The sequence below is a fragment of the Magallana gigas genome, chromosome 6 (assembly GCF_963853765.1).
Source record: "Magallana gigas chromosome 6, xbMagGiga1.1, whole genome shotgun sequence".
Taxonomy (NCBI): Eukaryota; Metazoa; Mollusca; class Bivalvia; order Ostreida; family Ostreidae; genus Magallana; species Magallana gigas.
This window is the reverse complement of record NC_088858.1, coordinates 8,447,568-8,468,927: the sequence shown is the minus strand read 5'-3', so window position 1 is coordinate 8,468,927 and position 21,360 is coordinate 8,447,568. Positions and strand designations below refer to the sequence as shown.

At 35.0% G+C, this 21,360-nt stretch overlaps 1 protein-coding gene across 1 annotated transcript in view; it reads right to left on the bottom strand.

The window, feature by feature from the left end:
- Nucleotides 1-16,255, bottom strand: part of LOC105340111 (GON-4-like protein) — a 28,689-nt gene extending 12,434 nt beyond the window's left edge. The window contains exons 1-22 of the mRNA XM_011445969.4: nt 16,101-16,255; nt 15,443-15,769; nt 14,796-15,036; nt 14,176-14,322; nt 13,942-14,067; nt 12,517-12,681; nt 12,277-12,378; nt 10,784-10,955; nt 10,390-10,518; nt 10,072-10,171; nt 9,766-9,877; nt 9,549-9,638; nt 9,114-9,252; nt 8,316-8,435; nt 7,701-7,890; nt 7,158-7,308; nt 6,784-7,014; nt 5,518-6,443; nt 4,025-5,226; nt 1,936-2,164; nt 1,446-1,563; nt 1,149-1,286 (exon numbers count right to left, since the gene is read on the bottom strand). Coding sequence (XP_011444271.3) covers nt 1,149-1,286; nt 1,446-1,563; nt 1,936-2,164; nt 4,025-5,226; nt 5,518-6,443; nt 6,784-7,014; nt 7,158-7,308; nt 7,701-7,890; nt 8,316-8,435; nt 9,114-9,252; nt 9,549-9,638; nt 9,766-9,877; nt 10,072-10,171; nt 10,390-10,518; nt 10,784-10,955; nt 12,277-12,378; nt 12,517-12,681; nt 13,942-14,067; nt 14,176-14,322; nt 14,796-15,036; nt 15,443-15,765 — 5,151 coding nt within the window. The 5' untranslated portion in view covers nt 15,766-15,769; nt 16,101-16,255. The remainder of the gene's footprint in view (nt 1-1,148; nt 1,287-1,445; nt 1,564-1,935; nt 2,165-4,024; nt 5,227-5,517; nt 6,444-6,783; nt 7,015-7,157; nt 7,309-7,700; nt 7,891-8,315; nt 8,436-9,113; nt 9,253-9,548; nt 9,639-9,765; nt 9,878-10,071; nt 10,172-10,389; nt 10,519-10,783; nt 10,956-12,276; nt 12,379-12,516; nt 12,682-13,941; nt 14,068-14,175; nt 14,323-14,795; nt 15,037-15,442; nt 15,770-16,100) is intronic.
- Between the last annotated feature and the right edge of the window lie 5,105 nt (nt 16,256-21,360).

Sequence of the window (21,360 nt, the reverse complement as noted above, 5' to 3'; positions counted from 1 at the left end):
ACTTGCAAGGAAAAAAGTTAATAAATTCCTTTATTTCTAAGAATTATTTAGAATCTAATCCTGCAAAAATGAGGTCACGGTGCACGGTCAAAATTTGTGTTACGTCAACAATAAACCATATAATGTTGAAAGTAATATCTACATATATTGGGCTTAAAACCAAATAATATTGAAACCTCAAATTAAGTATAGTCATGGTATTCTATGATCCAAATAATGACGGGATATATTTTTTTGTTGAACAGACATTAATACAAGCTGTGAAAATGCTCAATGATGCAAAAATATGTCAACAATTATTTGCAAGGTTGTGTTTAATTGTAATAAATTTTGTGGGGGTAGTGGTAATTGTATTTTGAACTTAAACAGTCCGAAAGAGAGTAGAATATCTGTAAATGTTTGGTCAAAAAGTAAGTAACGTCAACCGATGTTCAGGGTTATCCTTACTGTAAACTAAGAGATATGCACGGTTAGAAAATGAAAACTTTGAAGAACTAACTTATGATTCTCGAACAAATGTGTGCTAGTAAGATGGAAAGTGGTTCAGTGCCATTTTAAATTGTAAGGAGAAAGGCACAAGAGACTAAGCGTGATATGAAGATGGGGTATATCTATAAACTGTGCGTGTTTAATCTTGACGTCATGTTTTGAACGTTACCGTGCGCCATAGTGACAAAACGTTGTTTTTGAATAGGGGTAACAAAAATACCGTTTCATCAAATGGACTAAGACTTCGCATATCAATAACATAAGTGTTGGTGCACAGATTAATCTGTTAAGTATGACTTTCATGAAAAATATATGATAGACAGCCACATTGTCTTCGTATTTTTTGATTGACCCTCGTACACACTTCTTTACATCACTTAATAATATGGTAAATATTAGGTTCATGAAATTCCATTCAGCATTCATAGATGGGCTGACTCTTGTTTCATGTTGTACATATACAGTTTTAATGGCCAAAATTATATCATGTTTGAAAGAACCAAAATTCCAGAAAAATAATCGAATCAACTCTAGATATGCACATGCTACATTTTTAACCATTGTTAGCTACAAAGTTTCTTGAAATTCTGTTTAGCAAAAGGAAGTATGCTACTAACTTCCATGCTTAAGACAACTTCAGCAAGAGAACAAGTTCATACCTTGACAGGTGACTGTTCCGATCTCCCAAACTCATACAACAACTTAAGGAACTGTTCGTACGTGGTGAAATCATCTTTCAAAGCCTCAGCTGCCTTGGTGAGATAGGCCTGAGCAAAGGCTGTGTCTCGGTCGTCTTTCTGTTAAATGAATGAAAACAATAACCTGGATGACAAGTTGAAGACTCATCAAAAACAATATTTATTCATTTGAGGTGGGGTGGGGGATGCCATGTATTCACTGTTTTGAGTTGTTTATAATCAGAAATCAATAATCAGTCTATCTTGTGTTTTCCGAACCTGCGGGTCTGTGTCTACAATGTCTGGAGCTAACATTGCCAGTGTTGCATCTTTCCGTCTTTTGGTTTTACTTGACAGGTCTTTAGGATCTTTAGACAGGATGGTCTTTGGGTTAAACCTAGAAATAAAATCACAATCAGTGTTCTACTCTTTTTTAAAAATTTGACAGAGAAATTATAATGAAGCATAAAAATTGAAGTGTTCTCTAAATAGTATCAATTAAGGTATTCAATCAGAGAGCATGTATCAAATTTTCAAAAGTACAGCCACAATGATTTTAAGAAATGGCTTACACATAATCAATCCATTTACTAAGTTAAACATACCAGAGTACCCACATAAGTACTTCTCTCTAAATCTGTTAAACACTAGACGTCAGGGAAAATTTGCTAGCCCTCTCCACTCACCTACCATTTTTTAATGATTCCAATGTACTCTAAGAAAACCACCACACTGAAAAGTTATTTTTAAAATTAAACATTGCACTGACTTGATGGTGGTGCTGGCGGCCATTAGGTCGGCCAGGTGTTCCGAGTCGTCTTCATTATCGTCCTGGCTGTCGTATAGGTTCGGATCCTCCACCTCCGTATCATCACTCTCCACCGAATTACGCTGCTCCCGATGTTTGTGGAACTTCTTTTGGAGATTTTTGCGAGCAGACTGCTTTTTCTGCTGTGAAACATCATCCAGTACTTCATCGGACAAGTATTCAGACTCCACTACAAAGGGGTTGGTATATTGTTATAAACATGTGTTTTTATAAACCAGTACACTTGCATATGTTAATCGTCAAAATCAACAATAAATATTCAGTATTATTTACAGTGTAAGTCATATCCAAGCTCAAAACAATTTTTATTCAAATTTTGAATTATTGTAGAATCACATATTTTTGTTGGGTCAAACTTTTGTTGTTTTTGAGCCAAATAAAATTCTGTTGGCATTCAATTTCTTCATATCGTTATCTCTTTGTATTCATTAATTATTTGGTTAAAATTTTGTAACGGATTTAAATTTGTTGATTTTAACTGCGAACGAAAATAACAAAATTAAATCCTTAACAAATATATCTGCTTCTACAGTAATAAAAAAATGCAACCTCACTGTGATTACATTGAACGGTATTAAAAAAGCTGTGACTAAACCAGCAGTATATGAATCATTCTCAAAAATTGTCAAAATTCCTGTCCATAGGCAAAAATGAATATTTCTGTATTTGCTAGCTTAAATATTTTGGACACAATTGTTGATACTACTCTAGTGTTATATTTTACAATAGTCATTGAAGATTGACGCGCACAAAATCATAAATTACAAGCAAGTATGTAGGTGTATTCAGCAAGAAAAGCCTTGTCCATTCTAATGGTATGCTTTATTAGCTTTCATAGTTTTATTAATTATAATTTTTCAGTAGTTTCTTCATTTGGATTTTCTTATTACATCTTAAATAATGTTTGGAAATTTTTTCTTTTACATTTTGCAAGTAAGATAAACACTTTATATTTTAACCAAGGTACCTGTCCATAAATCACTGTCCTTCCTGTTACCATGTTGTGAAATTAAAAAGAATAAATTGATAATGATGTACTCAAACTCTTCTAAATTAAGATAAAAACAGCCCACTTTATTCATTAGGTTTGATGGTTGGAAAAATATAACCCATTCACATAAAATAAATGAAATTTTCTATGCCAGGGGATTCACAGCATGGTTATCTTTCGCAAGTGTCCTCTGTTACCAATATTACTCCTTAAATGGACAAAATATTTACATCTTTTAACTTGTTTAGCAATAGCATACCACACTGGTATCCATTTACAATCAATATCCGCAATGCCTAGGTGGTTGTCTTTGTAATTTACTGTATGATATGTGTGTGATTTTGTCCTTCCTGTTACATGTATTGTCACTACTGAAACCTCAGTTAGAGGGAATATTAAGTGCACAAATGGACGAAATGGTAACAGTTATAACACGATGGGATATTCTGACATTATTTATGTGCAAAGAACTCATTTTAAGCACATCAAGTATATTTGATAACGTTATAGAAATTGTTGCTCATACACATCAAATATTGATATTGAAGTTAGACAATTTATTAGCCTAACATATGCCTTTCTGTGATTGGCAACAGCAAGTGATAGCAAGGACATTTGATACTGTAAAATGGATGATACAGGAATCTATGAAAATTAGAATAAAATTCTAATTGTCATCATACATTTAAGTGTGGTATAAAAACATGACATGCCGTCAGAGATTAAAGTGTTGTGATTTAGATTGCAAAATTCCCTCACACATACATCATACTTTGATGTATCTAATGAAGTAATAAATGAGTTAAAGTCACAATGTAGAATTTTAAAAATGTTTAGAACTGAAATATCAAGGATTTTTTTATAATGACCCATTTATCTACATGTATAACTGTGTGTGGAAGGAGGAATGTAAATTTCTTTCAGTACTTGGTACCGGTGTTCAATATTTCGCGGTATCAAAATATTATATGACACTGGCACTAGCTGATACAAATACAGTACAAGGCTCAGCAACTTTTTGTTGATTTTAGCTCTCACCTGTATCACATTCACTGGCCGTCTCCATGCCTTCCTCCTCAGTCTCTGTTTCATCTACTGCTGCCTTCACCGAGACTGGAGACTTGCTGGATAAGCTTCCCCCGGGTGATATCTGGAGGTTACTTCTGTTGACACACGGGGGACGTGGCAGTATCTTACACTGAGTTTTCCCCAGGACTCTGTTCATTATCTGTGATGCCGCTTTCTTTGATGGAGATATCACCATTTTCACTACCAGTCCCTTGGGACAGATTGCCCGGGCTTGTTTCTGCAGTTGCTGCCTTCTGGGACTTTTTCTTGGACTTTTACGAGGGGTCAAATATGGACTCACTGCTTTAGCTGGAGATGTGCAGGGTTTGGGAGCAAGAGGGCGATACTTGCTCTTCACAGGTGTTGTCTCTTGAGCCTTTTGTGCAAATTTTGATGGCCCTCTTTTAGGAGAGATCATTAGAGAAGAATAAGCAGCTACAATTTGCAAGGCTGATTTCATTGAGCCTCCAGAAGCCACAGGTTTCGGCTGTGCTGAGGAAATACTGCTCATTGTTCCAATGAGCTGGGATCTGTTAGGGTTGCCTTGGTCGTGGTCAACAGGAAGTTTAGTTGGCGTAAGTTTGTTCACATTAAATCTATTTTCAATTGGTATTGCTAGTAACCTTTGTGGCTGGGTATGTTCGGATGTCTGTATTTTCTCTTGAACTGTAGAAGGAGTGTTTACTGAGGGTCCAGCATTGTTCACTGGTCTGGGTGACACTACATTTGTGGCCTTTCCAACAGATGCTGAATGAGTCTTTGTTTCAGTCAATATTTTCACTGGTCTTGGAGAACTTACTGAACTGTTTCCAGAAGCTACCAGTGTAGTATCATGACTGTTGTCTGAAACATCAGACACACTATGAAAGGAACTGAAATCTTGGATCATGTTGTCACTGAAAAACACATTTCCCACAGTGCTTTGACTTGTTGTCTTTCCTTTGTTTTCCCTTTGTTCAGTATCAAAATCACTTTCACAAACAACTGCATTCTGATTGGAATTGGTTTCCGTCACTGACAAGTTCTTCTCTTTGCCTTTGTCTGTGGAGCTACCAGAAACACTGTCCATCACTCGTATCAATATCGGACTGCCTGGGTTCCCCAGGAGTTCACTCTGTCCACTCTCTTGATGAAGGGGAATAAATCCAGGTGAAAATGGAACTTTCTTGGTACTAGAAAATTGAAAAAAATATGTTTGCAATTTAGCTACAGCACTCTTATGATGAATTTACACTTTGGGTGAATTTTTCTTTTTCAAAGCATTACAAAATAAATGGATATAACAAGTTCTCTAATAACAAATCAAAATTAATTGACATTTGTCCCTATCACTTTGCTATTACATTATTTTGTTTTACAATCAAATATCATCCACAGAAAATTGCCCATTTCTATCATTTCTTTCTTATGATTTTCTTTTTTGCTTAAATCTACAAAAACAGGTAAGGAATCAGTCTACTTACTTGTTCAGAGACTCGTGAGATTCTTTAAAACTTTGATTCGTGCTGCATTTGAGATTTTCAGCGTCATTACTGTCAGTCTTCTTCATCTTCACTGTTGGTTCAATCGTGTCTGGAGAAATACATCGCTCTGTCTGGGAATTAGAGGTACTCTTGATGTCACTGGTGATCACCTCTGGAGTACTCTCAAAGGAAGAGCTGACGGTTCCCGTATCACCGTCTGACCACAAGTCCGAGACAGCTCTACCACAAGTCACTGGTTTATCTCCAAGTGGAGGCAGAGTGGTTGGCAAGTTACGACTCTGAGACGACGATGTGCTAGATGTGTGTTTCTGACAACTGATGATAGGCATGCTTTGATATGATGATGTTGTAAAAGGTTGACTTGATTCCATAGAATCGGTCACTATTGCACCTGGGTGAGTCTGTATTGCTGTGGTTTGTACATACACAGTTTGACTGCTGTCCAACAGAGGGGCAGTTGTTGTTTGTTTGCTCAATTCATTGACATAATGATCTGATGACACTGAAACTAAATTAGTGAGTTGGCTTGTAACTGCTGGTAGAGCACTTGATGTCAAAGGTGACTCTAAGCTTTGTGTGCCAACATACGAAACACTGGGACTAGATAACAGATTGAGTGCTTGGCTGCTTGACTTGGTAAGTCCAGAAGTACTGGATAAGGATAAACTTAATTCTCCGGCTAAAGAAAGTGACTTATTTGTCAGTAGAATTGCATTCAGAGGCAGTGCTTCATCCTGTGTTGATCCTGATGTCAGTAACACAGGTGTAGATGTACTGGAAACAGTGGAGAGGCTGGACTTCTCTGGGGTCAGGAGTGGCGATACGACCAAAGTTTGGATTGGATTTGGGTCCTGTGATGCAGTCATAGGTGTAGCAGGAGCCGAGTTAGATCTGGAGTCATCAATCTGGAACAAAGATACATGTATATGTATATTCCACTGATAATCTGTCGTGATGAAAATTAAATTGAAAGAAAAAATTTCTTTCAAAACAAGATAAATACTTTGATTTCATCTTTATTTGCTGAAGAAATAGGTAAAATGACCGTCTTATTAAAATCAAAGGAAGTATGGTGCATAATTTACCTAGTATACTCAAAATGATGAATACTTTACCCACAGAAATTAATGCTCATGATTGTTGAAAACAAAAGTAGTTCTTTTCAAGCTCAAGGTGTTATTGTATCTTAGATTTTTGCACAGATTGATACCAAGATCTAATTCAGAAGGTAATGCTTGGCCCTACCATTTGTTTGCCTGCAGACTCTACGGGGAGATTGACGCTGGAGGACCTCTGTATACTCGCCCTCCTCTCCACTTCCTCGTCACTGCTGGCCAGGATCTCACGGATCTTCAGCTCCTTGCACCATGTTGGCAGTCTCTCGGTTTGTTGATCCCTTGGGGGCATCATATCACACGAAGAAAACACTCCAGTGAAACGAGGAAACTCAGGCAACTTCTTTGTCAGTTTGAAGTTCTGTGAAAATCAAATAATATTTGCAATTCCCTTGTAACCAGAAACGGGGATTTTTTTTTTTGCAAAATATATGAAATAATTACAGATGAGTTACAAGTAAATTCTCAAATTATCAGGCGAGCCTTACTTGAAAATATGACTACCTTGATAATATTTTGAGAAGCTTTAGAGCTAGTCATATTCTTGATGCGGACTCTGATTTGCTCCTCTGTTTTACTCGGAAGAAGAAATTTCCTAATGAGCTGGTGGAAATATGGCAGATGCTTAAACTGGTCTAATCCAAGAACCATTAGCCTGCAAACACACCACATATACTTATTATAATTGATACCATATAATGAAACTTAGTTCATCATTTAATTATCTTTTACATACAATACTGAAAGTGAAAAGTATTTGATTAATATGCACATATACAACAGTCATATACATGTACGTGTAATCGTGAACAAATTTTGTGTACATTTAAAATAGAAATTAATCAAAATAAAGAACACCACCAACAGACCAAGGTGTCAAGAACTGAACGTTTACATTATCAAGGGGATGTTCTTGTTTCCAAAACACTTTATTGTCAATCACTAATAGTTATCAGTGTTTTTCATTAACTAAATAATGTTTAATGGTTAATTAAATTACTTTTAAAAATAATGACAGTATGATCAGGTAAATCCGTTTGTGCCTACCTGTCCTCTGATTCTGTAAACACCACCCTCCTGTTTGAGCGGTCCACATCCTCCCTGAACAGAAATGCCCCGTGGGGGAGCAGCTCGGGGTACATGAAGACAGGGCTGGTCCAGATCAACTGTTTCTGCTGACTTGTGAAATGTGGGATGCATTGTTTGTTGGACTGAAGAGTATCCCCGACTGATTTTGCTACAAACACACCAAGTTTAGCATTCAAAATACCACGAATACAGAAAAACCATCCATGCATGAGGATTAATTACCGTAAATGTACTTTATTTGGCTGTGTATTCTATTTAGTGCTTTTGTCAGAATGCAGCTTCCACTGAATCAAGTAAATCGCTAAATGCCATGCATATATGTAAAATAACAGTCAATTTCAGAAATAATTCAAATGAACGCAAAGTTGTTCAAAAAAGATATTTCCGCAAAATATTGTACACATCAAATATAATACGTTCACAGTAAATCATCCATACAAGTTGATATGTCATAATAGTTTACATGTATTTAACATGTTAAAAACCAAAGGTAAACAAAGAAAAGGCCTCACAGCAGATGTAGAAGCATTACAATGAACATGTAAATTGATGTGAACAACATTAAATACTTACAATGAACATCTCCAACAATGTTCAAGATGAGATCTTTCTTCTGTTTTGACAAGGTGTGGTAGTTCTGTACAAGTAACGAGGCAATGGACTTTTCAGAAGAGATATACTGCACTTTCCTATCTGTAAACCCAAATCAAATGTTGATGTACCGGTAGTTCTCATTTAAAAACTTTTGAGGAAGAATGGGTAATTTTTACAGTTTCAGAATTTCAACTTCTTTAAAATTAACTTAGTGTATGAATTTTTTTTCAAAAATAAAGAAAAAACATGTTTTCTTTTGTATTATAACTTAGCTTAACCTTACAATGCATATAGTATAGAAAGCTGACTTTTAAGGTGGAATAGCACACCTGAAAAAAGTCACTAAAATTTAAAAGTAAATTATTTGATTCTGAAAGATATAATGGTAAATAAACTGAACATATGTCAAATAAGTGAAAAAATTGCAGTTTGGGGATAAAAAATGAATATTTAAAAAAATTCCATTCAGTAAGTTACAACAAGAGCCCCTGCGGGATTTGAACTTGGGATGTATGATTCACAAGCCGGACACTTTGTCCACTCGGCTATGAAGTAAGTTACATGTTAATGTCAATAAAATTTAATAAAACGAATGTTGTTTCGATCAGAGGTCAGCCGTTTTGTGATGACGTGTTATTCCACCTAAGATTGCACCAATCTACGATAATGAAATGCACCTACTTTACTTCACCTTAACAACTGGTGATACAAATTTGAACTACTTGAGTGAATCAACTTCATTGAAACACATATAATTTTATATCTGGATTAACATACTTGGCTTGACCCTCTCAATCTGTTCCCACTCCATGTCTTTGTTGACGAGTTGGACGGCCTCCGGAAGGTTTGCTGCGTTGTACAGGGAGTGTGGCGTGATACACTGGGTGTTTGTGATGCTGAACTGATTCAATTCCATCTATAAGTAAAGTAATTTACTTGCATCTAAATTGGCATAACTAATTAAAATGACACATCTGACATGTCCATATCAAAAATCAGTAACATGATTATGGGAGGTAATTTGTCATAATGAAGTCAATTTTAAGTTAAAAACCTGAAAGTTATTCCCCTTCTAAAATCTTAAAAATAAAGTTTAAGTAAGTCTATTTGTCTCCAGCATTATGTTTTAATTTTAAGGTTAAAAATTAATTAATATATTTGCATTAACTAATAAATTGATGATAATGACCCTCATTGGTTTGTGTGCCTTACAAGAAGATTCTTGCTGTAATCAGCGACCTCTTTGTACTCGGACTGATTTCCCATGGCCGATACATACATCTGTGTCAACAGCTGTACGTGCTGGGGAAAGGGAAATTGAAATTGTTAAAAATCAAATTAAACTTATCAAAACAACATTTCTTACCCTATACATACATGTACATGTAATAAATCATTCATGTTTTTGAATTGTAATTCCATGGTTTACCTTCCTCATCTGGTCAGCTATCTGCTCCCTTTCGTTATCAGACATCACGTAACTCTGACTCTCAGCACTCTGCTGTCCATCTGATTCTGACGCCTGTCTTTTGTAATGAGCTCTAAAATCAAAAGTTGTGTGACATAAACAAATCTTGCAAATTTAAAAAAAATTGAGATAAAGGGAATGAGTCCTTGACGAAGATGGGTTACGTAAAAGGTTATCACATTAAAGCCTGCAAAGAATATTTGAACTTTAAAAAAAAAGTGATTTACAATTTTGTTTGCAAGAAAATCGAATTGCTGATACTCATACTTTGCTTTAAACTTCATGACTTTTTTCTCTTCTTCCTCCATTGGCTGGGTCTCTTGGTAGTAATCAAAGAGTTCATCCATCAGCTCATTCATTTCCTTCTCTGTGCAACGATGGACAAATCATTAAAAACATGGAATAAAAAGCATTATAGTGCATTGGTTATTTGTTTGAGTACATTGCAAACAAATTGCAAACTTCATGTTCGTTACTTCCAATGTTGTTGTAATTATAGGCCTGTCAATTAAAAAAACAAATTAAGATAATTTATTGCCATCTGGTGAACTTTTCACAACTAATAAAAGAGCATAACCAACTGACTGGATATCTTGACAGCGCGGTCGTCTCGTAACTCCTCATCACTGTCAATAAGGTCGTCCACTTCTGCCAGGTAATTATACTCTGGGTCCTTCTCCTCGTCATCCATACCATCATTAGTGTTCTCAGATTCTGTTTTAAAAGAACAAGTTTTGATAAAATAATTTAGGACAGAATGTGCACAAGATATCTGTGAAATCTTTAAATTCCATGTTTGTAAATGATCAATGATTAATTGATTAACTGTCAAAGGAAGGATACAAGGCTATCAATTTTGGACAATCCACAAAAATTAGGCCCTATCAATAAACAAGTAAATCATACAACTACATGTACTTTGAAATTTAGACAATTGGCATTGCAAGTACAACAAATAGAGGCAGTCCAGGCAAGATACCTGGAGGTTTGTAGAGAGATTGAAGAAATCCCTGCCAGTCCTCATCCTCACATTGAGTGTCGTACATGTCAGGGGTGAAGTCCGGGGGGACAAAGGTCGACTCAAGGTCAATGATGGAGGTGTCCTCTAAGGACAGCTTGGACCGAGTTCTGGCTGCTATTGTCTGCTCCTCCTGTACAGGGTAACAGGAATTAACATCATCAAAATAAAAGTCAGTATAAATTCTCTCTTTGTTGTTACATACAGGCTATGAAGGTAGTGAGCATTGTCAAAAAATCTTTTAGTTATGTCATTTTTTTCTTCAATGATTGCTATTTTCATAGCTCATTTGAACCATTCAGAAGAGCATATTACCACAAAATTTACAAGTACGTCTCTTTGAATCTCTCTTAAAGAACATGGTACATTTTCAGTCATATTTTGCCCTGTTTTAGAGCGATTTTTAAAAATATCACAAACAATTGAATTGTAATGTTTATTTGCACAAAAATATCCATAAATTAAGAATCTATAAATAGTTACTTGATTAGACTTTTACAAGGTTAATTGTGCAGGGTTTTTTTTAGGGGTCGTAGGGGGCCTGTATTCGGCCCCATTCCCAACGGTAAAAAGTATGTGTTTTTCCCAATTTCATCACAGAAAATTCCCAAAAGTTAAAAGCAAATATCGTCTAAGAAAAAAAATCCCGAAATTCGTGAATAGTAAATTGGGATCGGGGTTTTAAAAAAATCTAAACCACATGCTCCACATAAGGGCTGCCATATTGTAACTGTCAACCATGTCGCACAATTCAAAGTATTACAGAAAAAAAATTAAACTGGATGATGTAAAAATGGTTAAACACATACTTTTCTAACAATACGGTTTAAATGTCTTATTTGAAATTATTTAGAGATATGTAAGGTATGACATTTTTCCCAATTTCATCCAAATGTCGCTATTTTTCCCAAATGGAAAGGCCCAGGCCCTTGTTTTTAGGACCTAAAAAAAAAACCTGTTGTGACGTTATAAAAAGTGCATTTTCCCGTAACTTCATAAAACTGAGCAGAAGACACTAGTTTCTTAGTGGTTTTTTGAATAGTAGAATATGGCCGCAGCTGTCGCCCACGATGAAGCTCACATTTTAGCTTTATCATGTAATATTACATAAAATATCTTAAATTTGTTGTGGGTGACGGCTGCCAACACATTTTTCTCTTCAAAAAACTATGAGAAAATGTGGCATTTTTCATCATTTTTTACCAAATCCTAGCAATATGCCAAAATGTTGAAGTCGTAATTATTTTTTGAAACAAGATAAAAGTGTATAACTTGGTACTTTATATATACACACATGTTCAAGATGGTATATGTGTATTTTTATGAGATTTGAAAAACTTTTGAATTTTAGGGCAAATATTGAAAGGCACCTTCTTCTTTTACTCTCATTACTACATGCAAGTGGTTTATTCATCTGCTTATACATGTTTTCAAAGAAAAAATCTAATAATTACCCGTAATCTCTCACTCATTTCTTCAGCTTCCTGAAACTTCTTACTCAGAGATTGCCGATATGATGGAATAAGCCTAGGTGGACCCATGGGGCTAAGAAATGGCTACAACAAAAAAGAGCAGGCTCAAACTTCTGATGAATAATAACAACTAAATCAATGGTTTATGCTCATCTCTTTGCATGACATATCCCAATAACAAAAAGAACATGTAAATGGCTATGACAATACTGTGTGACTAACCCCTTTATATTCTTTCTCTGTAGTCGGGGTGGTATGGAGGTCTGCAGCTGACCCCAGGGAGGATGAAGGAGTCCTGGGGGTGAGTGGAGTGGAGGGACAAGGAGAGCCAAGGTCACTGACCTGTGATGATGTTACACTCTCACTGTCCTCATCACTGAAACTCCCCTACAAAGTAAGCAAAAATTGTTAATCTTACCTCAACAACAGAACAAATACACCATTAAAAACAAGAGGCCAACAGGCCTTAACGGTCACCTGAGTATCATAGCCCATACACAAACCTTTTGATATATATATACATTTAATTATGGTAAGCTTCATTCTGGAGTAAAATATATACAAGTGAAAAGCTGTCAATGTGACAGCAAACCGGGTTTTCTTTTATGTGAACTTTATCCATAATCCATGTCAACCCATATCCAGTGAAATGGTGTACCCCTATATGCAATATTTTGCCAAAAAGTGACTAAGTTCAAAAGCTGGTATTTTTTTCATAAATTATCGGAAATCAAAATCCTAGCAATATGCACACCTCTATATATGTACAATTGATCTCCAAAAGAACAACTTCCTATCTTGAAAACTGTAGGAGGAGTTATCCGTACAATGAGGGTACCCTATATGCAATATTTTGCCAAAAAATGACTAAGTACAAAAGTTGGTTTTTTTTCATAAATTATCGGAAATCAAAATCCTAGCAATATGCACACTTCTGATATATGTACAATTAATCTGCAAAACAACAACATCCTATCTTGAAAACTGTAGGAGGAGTTATCCGTACAATGAGGGTACCCTATATGCAATATTTTGCCAAAAAATGACGAAATTCAAAAGCTGGTATTTTTTTCATAAATTATCAGAAATCAAAATCCTAGCAATATGCACACCTCTGATATATGTACAATTGATCTGCAAAACAACAACTTCCTATCTTGAAAACTGTAGGAGGAGTTATCCGTACAATGAGGGTACACTTTTGGCAGCCGCCCGCCCGATATTTTCACCATTTTAATAACCGTATTTTTCCTTCGGAAAACCCGATTAAAAATGCAGCATTTATTTTATGTCTAATGCTTTGCGAGTCTGACAATTTCATAAAATGCTGTAAACTAAATTTAATTCCTGTGTGTGGAACTTTCAAGAGGTTGGTAACAATAATCTAGTCACAAACATTTCTTGCCACAAATCAGTCCTTTCATAGTACAATGTATATACTTTAAAGTTTATCTTCAAAGGCTCTGTAACAAAAATTATTCCCAAAAACAAGTTAATCACTGGTTAATTATGAATAAAAGTTGCCACAGGTTACAGATGATTTACAGTAAGTGTATTGTCACAGAACTGTATCTTCATTGAGACTTTGATTTGTCAAGTATTCCAACCCTGATATACCACTGACCGTCCCGCCAGTAATGGACTGACCTCTTTCTCCTTCTCCGGGTTGTAATCATCATCCTCCTCCTCCTCCTCGCTCAGTTCAATGTCCAGAATGGTTTTCACATGTTCTTCCTTCTTCTTTAGTGGTGTTAAAGGCCAAGGATGCATCACCTTTCAATATAAACCAGGCAACATAGTGTAATATTTGTACAGTTAATATGTCACGAAACATTCAATCTTCCCTTTACTGACATGCTATAAATTTAATTTTTTCCTTACATCCCCCTTTTCCTCGATTGCTTTCTTGACCTTTGCCCTTGTCATCTTAGGTTCATAGGCTGCTTCCTTCAGTTCATCTTTCGAAGTGACCTCATTTAATATGGTATTCCTCACCATGGCAACCACATGCTCATTTGTGATGACTTGCTGCAAAAAAAAAAAAACCACCGTCCGAAATATATATTACCAGTATCAAATGATAAATCCATACCTACATGTATCAATTATAGTTTTTCTCAAAGGCAATTATCAGCAGGTATTATATCCGAGGGACCTCTTGAATGAAAGCTCATTATATCCAACGGTTCTTCACAGCAGAGACATAAATAACAAAAAATAATGTTATTTATGTCTCTGTTCAAAGTGAGATTTCTAAACAACAATATACCTCTGTACGTAACATATCTTAAATTTATATCATGTAAACATTAGCTGAGTATTTCCTAGTTCACACACAATGGCAATAGTACATCCATGTTGGCCCAAATAGGATAGTATAGGATCTATTTAAATTTAGTCATAGTACTAATTTCAGTACAAAGCTGATATTAATTTTGAACAATGTATGCACATTATGACAATTACAATAAACTTCACATGTATTTTATTATTAGGCTCACATGAAGTATTGTTTTGACATTGTAGGCAGTCAGTTTATTTCTACTGGCATTCTCCTCCAGTGCTTTCTCCAGTTCCCCCTCTGACTCCTCTTCAAGAATATGCCAGCCCTCACTGTCAGAATCATCGGAACACTCGTTGTCAGCCAGGGCTTCCTCTCCTTGGGACAAATCATCCCCTTCAGAGGGCTGCTTGCTCAAACACAACTTTTTTCTCTTGCAGCTCTTTATTAAAGTTGATTTTCTGTAATCATGAATTTTTCTGGGTAACTTAATAAACAAAATTGAGTTGTATTTTCATGAGATATGAATCTTTAAAAAGTATAATGTTGTGGATTATGTACATAATGTACTTTTTAGTGTTTCTGAGATGAAGCATCAGAGATAACTAGTATTTATGTGGTATTTAAATAATACTAGACGTTACTAATATTACTAGAACATACGTTTCTCCTAGTTCAAGAAACAAGTATGCTTACAGAGAAACTGACAGTTTTCATGTAAGCTAATTCACACTCTTTTACAATTCACACCACTGAGAAAATTATGTGCATCTTATTTTAAAATATCTTCATAAAACCACAATAACTGAATAAGGTAGTGGCGGCTTTATAAATAAGAGCCTCAATATACATTAACATGATTTTTACCCTTGGCTTCTTTTGATTCCCCTTGTAGGTGTTCTCGGTGTAACTTTAACAGGTGGCTCCCGTAGTTCACTAATGTTTATAGTGTGTAACGTGTCCGTATTTATTTTTTCCCTGGTTACAATGCCTTCATTACTGCTTTCTATGGATCCATCATTAACATCCATTGTATCAGTTTCTCTCAACTGCAGCCTACTCTGTTCTCTACTTTCATTAGTGTTTACCCCTTTTCTGATGATTCTAGATTCCTCATCGTTTTCTTCATCAGCAGGGCCAATTGAACTTTTCACATCTTTCTCTGTTTCAGTGGATCCGTCAATATTCATTCCTCTAAAATTCAAATAAGCATCATTCATTACATGTGTCCTTCCAAATTATAAAGTTATTCATGTTATTAGGATTACATTATCAACATTATTTTGGTTGAAAATCTTCCGAATAAAAAAGTTGATAAAATAGAAAAAGTGTTCATGGAGTCCAGAACTTAGGATAGAACGTCTAAAACATAAACCAGTTTTTAAGATTCGTGCCAAACAGGCGCCTTACAAGGAAACCACTCATTTTTGTTTTAAAAAACTGAGTAGAAAAGAGAAATGTTCAATGACTTTCTAATAAGCATTGAATTTTATTAAATCATGGTGTTTTTCATAATAATACTGACCACACTGCACGAAACAGCAAGTTGTTGTTGTTTACATTCATTGTTTTGGATTGTACGCTTTGATCCAATCCGACAAGCAAAATAAAAATTATGTTCTCCGAACCCGACTTGAGTAAATTCATACATTTTGTTTCCGATGATATCAAACGAAATGCGACCATTCAATGAAACACTTTTAACTGCAAAATATGACATATGAATACACTATACTATCATTATATTGTTTAAATGTAATCTTGAACAGACAAGCATATAATTCGTACTATAATTTCATCGGGTTCGAAAACATTTAAAAAGTTGAGCTCAATTTGGCGCCTTTTAGAATTTGTGTGGTGGCTAACCATGCTAACACTTAAACAGTATGAGGTTAATAGAACCACATGTTAAGCTTTTTTTTAAAAAAAGCTTACTGTCTTTAGAACAAACCTTAAACAGCAATTAGTTATCAAGGGATAGTTGAATTCTTTTTTTATATATAAATGTCACCTTCCTCTACATAGCATGGCGAGTGGATTAATTTATCCAAACATTTTTGACCTCGGGTAAAATGCTGACGATGGGCCCTCCACTTTGAAGGGTCCAAAGTGGAGGGGGTGGAGCTTGGTGTGTCAATCTTAATTCAGAGTCCGCTTGATCTGTCATTCCAATTTCATCATGCATCTAATAGCTAAAACATATTGGTTGTTTATTAGAAGTTTAATTAAAAAGGGGGGGGGGGGTCCTAACATTTAATGATTTTGGCAACTTCAAATGAACTTTATCAGGATACATAAATTAATCTATGTTTGTGTGACAATTATTCTGAGTCCAGTGAAACTGGAAACAGGAAGTTAACTCACCTCAATGTTGAGAGATTTATTTTTTTTTCCTTGAATAACAAATGTTAATAAATTAATTAATAGATCTAAAAGACCATTATCCATTGACTGTCATTATTCATTTCGACAATTACACAGATATAAACTCCATTTTTTTTTTTCATGATATTCATTGTATATAATGAGCAAATTTGAATTATGGGAGGGGAGTTTTATGTGCCGGTGTTTAAAAGTCATATAAATAAAACAATGTTGTGGCCCATTCTGTTTCTGATAACATAATTGGAATGACAGATCAAACGGACTCTTATATAATTAAGATTGACACACCAATCTCCACCCCCTCCACTCTGGACCCTCCAAAATGGAGGGTCCATCGTCAGCATTTTACCCCAAGCCACATTTTTGTGTCGTGTGTCGTTTAAAGCTATACACGCTATAATTTACGTCAATTTTGAATGACAGTGAAAACGCATGTGTTTGTCTACTTATAAAAGTTATCCTTAATCTGTTAATTACAATGGTGAATTCCATCTCGTTACAAAGATATAGATTTTTAATTGTTTATTTTCGTGCCAGGAAAATGTACCTTTTCATGAATATTGATGAAGGAAGAGCGAAACCGACCTCATTGCGCATGTCCGCGGAGAACTAGGTGGTCGTTATTGTTTGCCTAATAAATATCCAACTTTATTTTTAATATGCTTAACAGTTGTTAATTTGAAATACATACACGTATAATGAGTAAAATACATTTGTGATTCACGATACCCTTACTTCTGCATTAACACTTATAGGATCTATAAATAGCACATAGGGGAAAACACAGGTCTACGTCATTTTTTTTAAGGAAGTATTCATATCTACTCACAGGCTTGTATTATTTTCTTTTGTTTGTACTCGTATATCGGAAAAATGTATGATTTACTGAAAATATCCTTTCCTTTGTGAAACTATCACAATTATGAAGATGTTGACCCTTCACCAGTTGTGGTATGATAGACTAAATTTAGCTGTCGATATCACGTGATAGATTGATATTCACGAGGAGGCATTACTTTCCTGGCAGGAAAATAAATATTTTTTATTGTTTAATATTTGATATATTTGTTACGTGATCGAATTGAGCATTATAATTAACAGCATAAAGGTAACTTTTATTAGTAATCAAACACATACATTTTCCCCTTTATTCAAAATTGACGCAAATTATAGCGTGTATAGCTTTAAGCCTGCGTGTCTAAAATTGAGAACTGTACTGTGTACCCGAGCTTGTAAGTTGATATCGACTATAGGGTGAGAGAGATCTTAGGAAGGGTCGTTGACTCGCATTATTATCTGTTCGGTTTTGGTGTGGTTTTTCCGATAGCGTCACATTTAAGTCTGTCAGCTACGTCATGCATAAACAATACCCGCTCCTTAACCACAAACTTTCTCATTGGTGGAATCAGCTTACCGCTGATTGGCTGCTGGTGCAGACTAATTATATATGCACGGACAAAACAACACTGAACTTGGCAGAGATGGTATTTTTGAAAGTGTGACAAAACATACATACGGTGCTTATAGCTGTAGCTCTACGAAGAAAATTTGGGTTATACTATGATATATAGATACAGTGCATTTATAAGATACTTACGAGAAACTTGCAATTTACGGCGCACGAAATATATACGCTACTTTTGAACAGATTAACATATCGTACCACATTGAAGAAATAATCCATTAAAAAATTCTTCATTCACTGAACTACTATTCATATAAGTAAAATTAATGTCGCTTAACTTTTCCCAAAATTTCTCCTAATAAACAATCATGATTATAGTCTAACCGACATCTGAAAGCGGATCAAGAATCGTCCTATGTAAACACACCTTTATATGGGGTTCAGAATGGTGTTTAAAGAAAATTCAGAGACAAATGAAAAGATGATAAGATCTAGTAAAACAAAGAACATCGTTTAAAAAGGGTACTACAGTAGGGGAAACCCCTTTTCCTCCGAGATACTAACTCCTTAAAGAAACCTTTTTTCTATCTAGTTTACTTTTGCATTTGAGAGAGAGAGAGAAAGAGAAACAATACAGTATTTAGTTTTATTTAATCAATAGTTTATGTACTCTGTATTTGTGAAAAACGACAAAGTGTCAGCTGATGTTATCTCCTTGAAGGCCTCGTAAACGGCGACTTTATAGTGCGATGTATTTATCTCCTTTCATAATTTTCTTTATTTTGCGAAACACTGTTTCAACAGGGTTGAGGTCAGGAGAATATGTTGGTAGAAAAAAATATTCGACACCCACTGTTGGCAAAAAGTTGCGAAGCTCCCTCTCTGCCCTGTTATGGTGAATTGCTGCGTTGTCAGCTATCAAGACATCCCCTGGGTGGAAAACAGGTTCACCCTCGTCTGTAAAGCTTTGTGCGGCCTCTGCAATGAACTGAACATATTCCGTACCATTTGAAGGTCCATCGAAGATTTTTACATATTTAACCCCACTCATTAATTCCAACTACTGCATTTACAGTGAATTTGCATGAGGATTGTACCGAGTTAATTCTATGCATGGACGGCCCTTAACTGAATGACCGTAATTATTTTGCCCATCCGTAAGTTTAATTCCCATTTCATCCATGAATTTTAGAGTGAATGGATCTTTCTGATTGATATGATTGATAAAATGCTGCGTATAATTCATATTCTGTGGAGTGAATCGGTTTTTATCTATTTTTGATATTCGTTCATGGGTCATATTCAAGTCCTTTTTCAGTGTTACAGAAATGGTACTTAAAGCCACGGTCTCTATAGAATTTGAATTCTTCAATAGTTCGTCTCTAACAGTTGTCAAGGGCATTGATGGTCTAACATGCTTCAAAAAACGGACGTACTCCAAATCTTCTTCCAACACTTTCTTTTTTCTTCCTCGGTTAGTTTGAACTGGTACTTTTACGCACCCTTCATTACAATAATGAGTCCAGTATTTAGTAATTGTGGTAGGGCTTACTCTAAACTGTCGAGATGCGGTTTTTGGCAATCCTCGGGGTAAAGAGTATTCTCCAAGCCGCGCACCATTGCTTTCCAAATAGTCTATTATACCTCTCCGATAGTCAATTCCCGTTGGAATTCCCTTCTCATACACCCTTCCTGCATTATTTCTTCTGTTGACTGTTAACATGCCTTTAAAATCAAATGTTATAAAGTTGATAAGTACGAAAGACGAATAGGGCCACTTAAAAGAATATTTTTATCTCGTAATTACGAGATAAGATCTCGTTATTACGAGTTAATTATCTCGTTATTACGAGAAAAGATCTCGTAATTACGAGAAAAGATCTCGTTATTACGAGTTAATTATCTCGTTATTACGAGTTAATTATCTCGTTATTACGAGAAAAGATCTCGTTATTACGAGTTAATTATCTCGTTATTACGAGAAAAGATCTATTTAAAATGTCGCGTTTCATTATTCTATTCTTTTTATGTAAAGTGTATGAACTACTGCAATGTCTATTGATATATACATACTTAGCATAATCATCGTTTAAAAGCGTACGCATAATTTGATATAAAATCGGATCAAGCAGTTTTAAAGAAATTTCAGAAGAAGTAGCAAAGCAGATTGATTAATAAATTTATCGAACTGTTTATCAATAATTAAGAAGGATACGTGTAATTTGTTTTCAGACTCCAAAATGTTAGTATACAAAATCTCTTATTTTCAATATACATGTAGGTTGTGTATAAACATATAAAACACACACTCGGGTAAATCATGTATATCCATATCCATGACTGAAACTATAAAGTCATTAAAGTTATCTGTAACTTTTACGACTATAAGACTACCTGGTATTTACTTCGTAGTGGGATTATGATATATATAAGTTAAATAGTAAAATTACATGAAGTTCTTTTCTTTTATTCATATAAGATAAAATGTCAAATCCAATTATTGATATGTAGAAATTAATGAAAAATGATCGTGTTATTTTTCAATATTAATCAATATTGAATCAACGTTTCTTGAATGAAAAAGACTGAAAGGGTGATCCAGTCGAATTCTTTTCAGAAACGCACCATTTTATGTAGATCTTTTCTCGTAATAACGAGATCTTTTCTCGTAATAACGAGAAAATTATCTCGTAATAACGAGATCTTTTCTCGTAATAACGAGATCTTTTCTCGTAATAACGAGATCTTTTCTAGATCTTTTCTCGTAATAACGAGATCTTTTCTCGTAGTAACGAGAAAATTATCTCGTAATAACGAGATCTTTTCTCGTAATAACGAGATAATTTACTCGTAATAATGAGATCTTTTCTCGTTATTACGAGATCTTTTCTCGTAATTACGAGATCTTTTCTCGTAATTACGAGATAATTAACTCGTAATAACGAGATCTTTTCTCGTAATTACGAGATAAAAATATTTTTTTATGTGGCCCTAT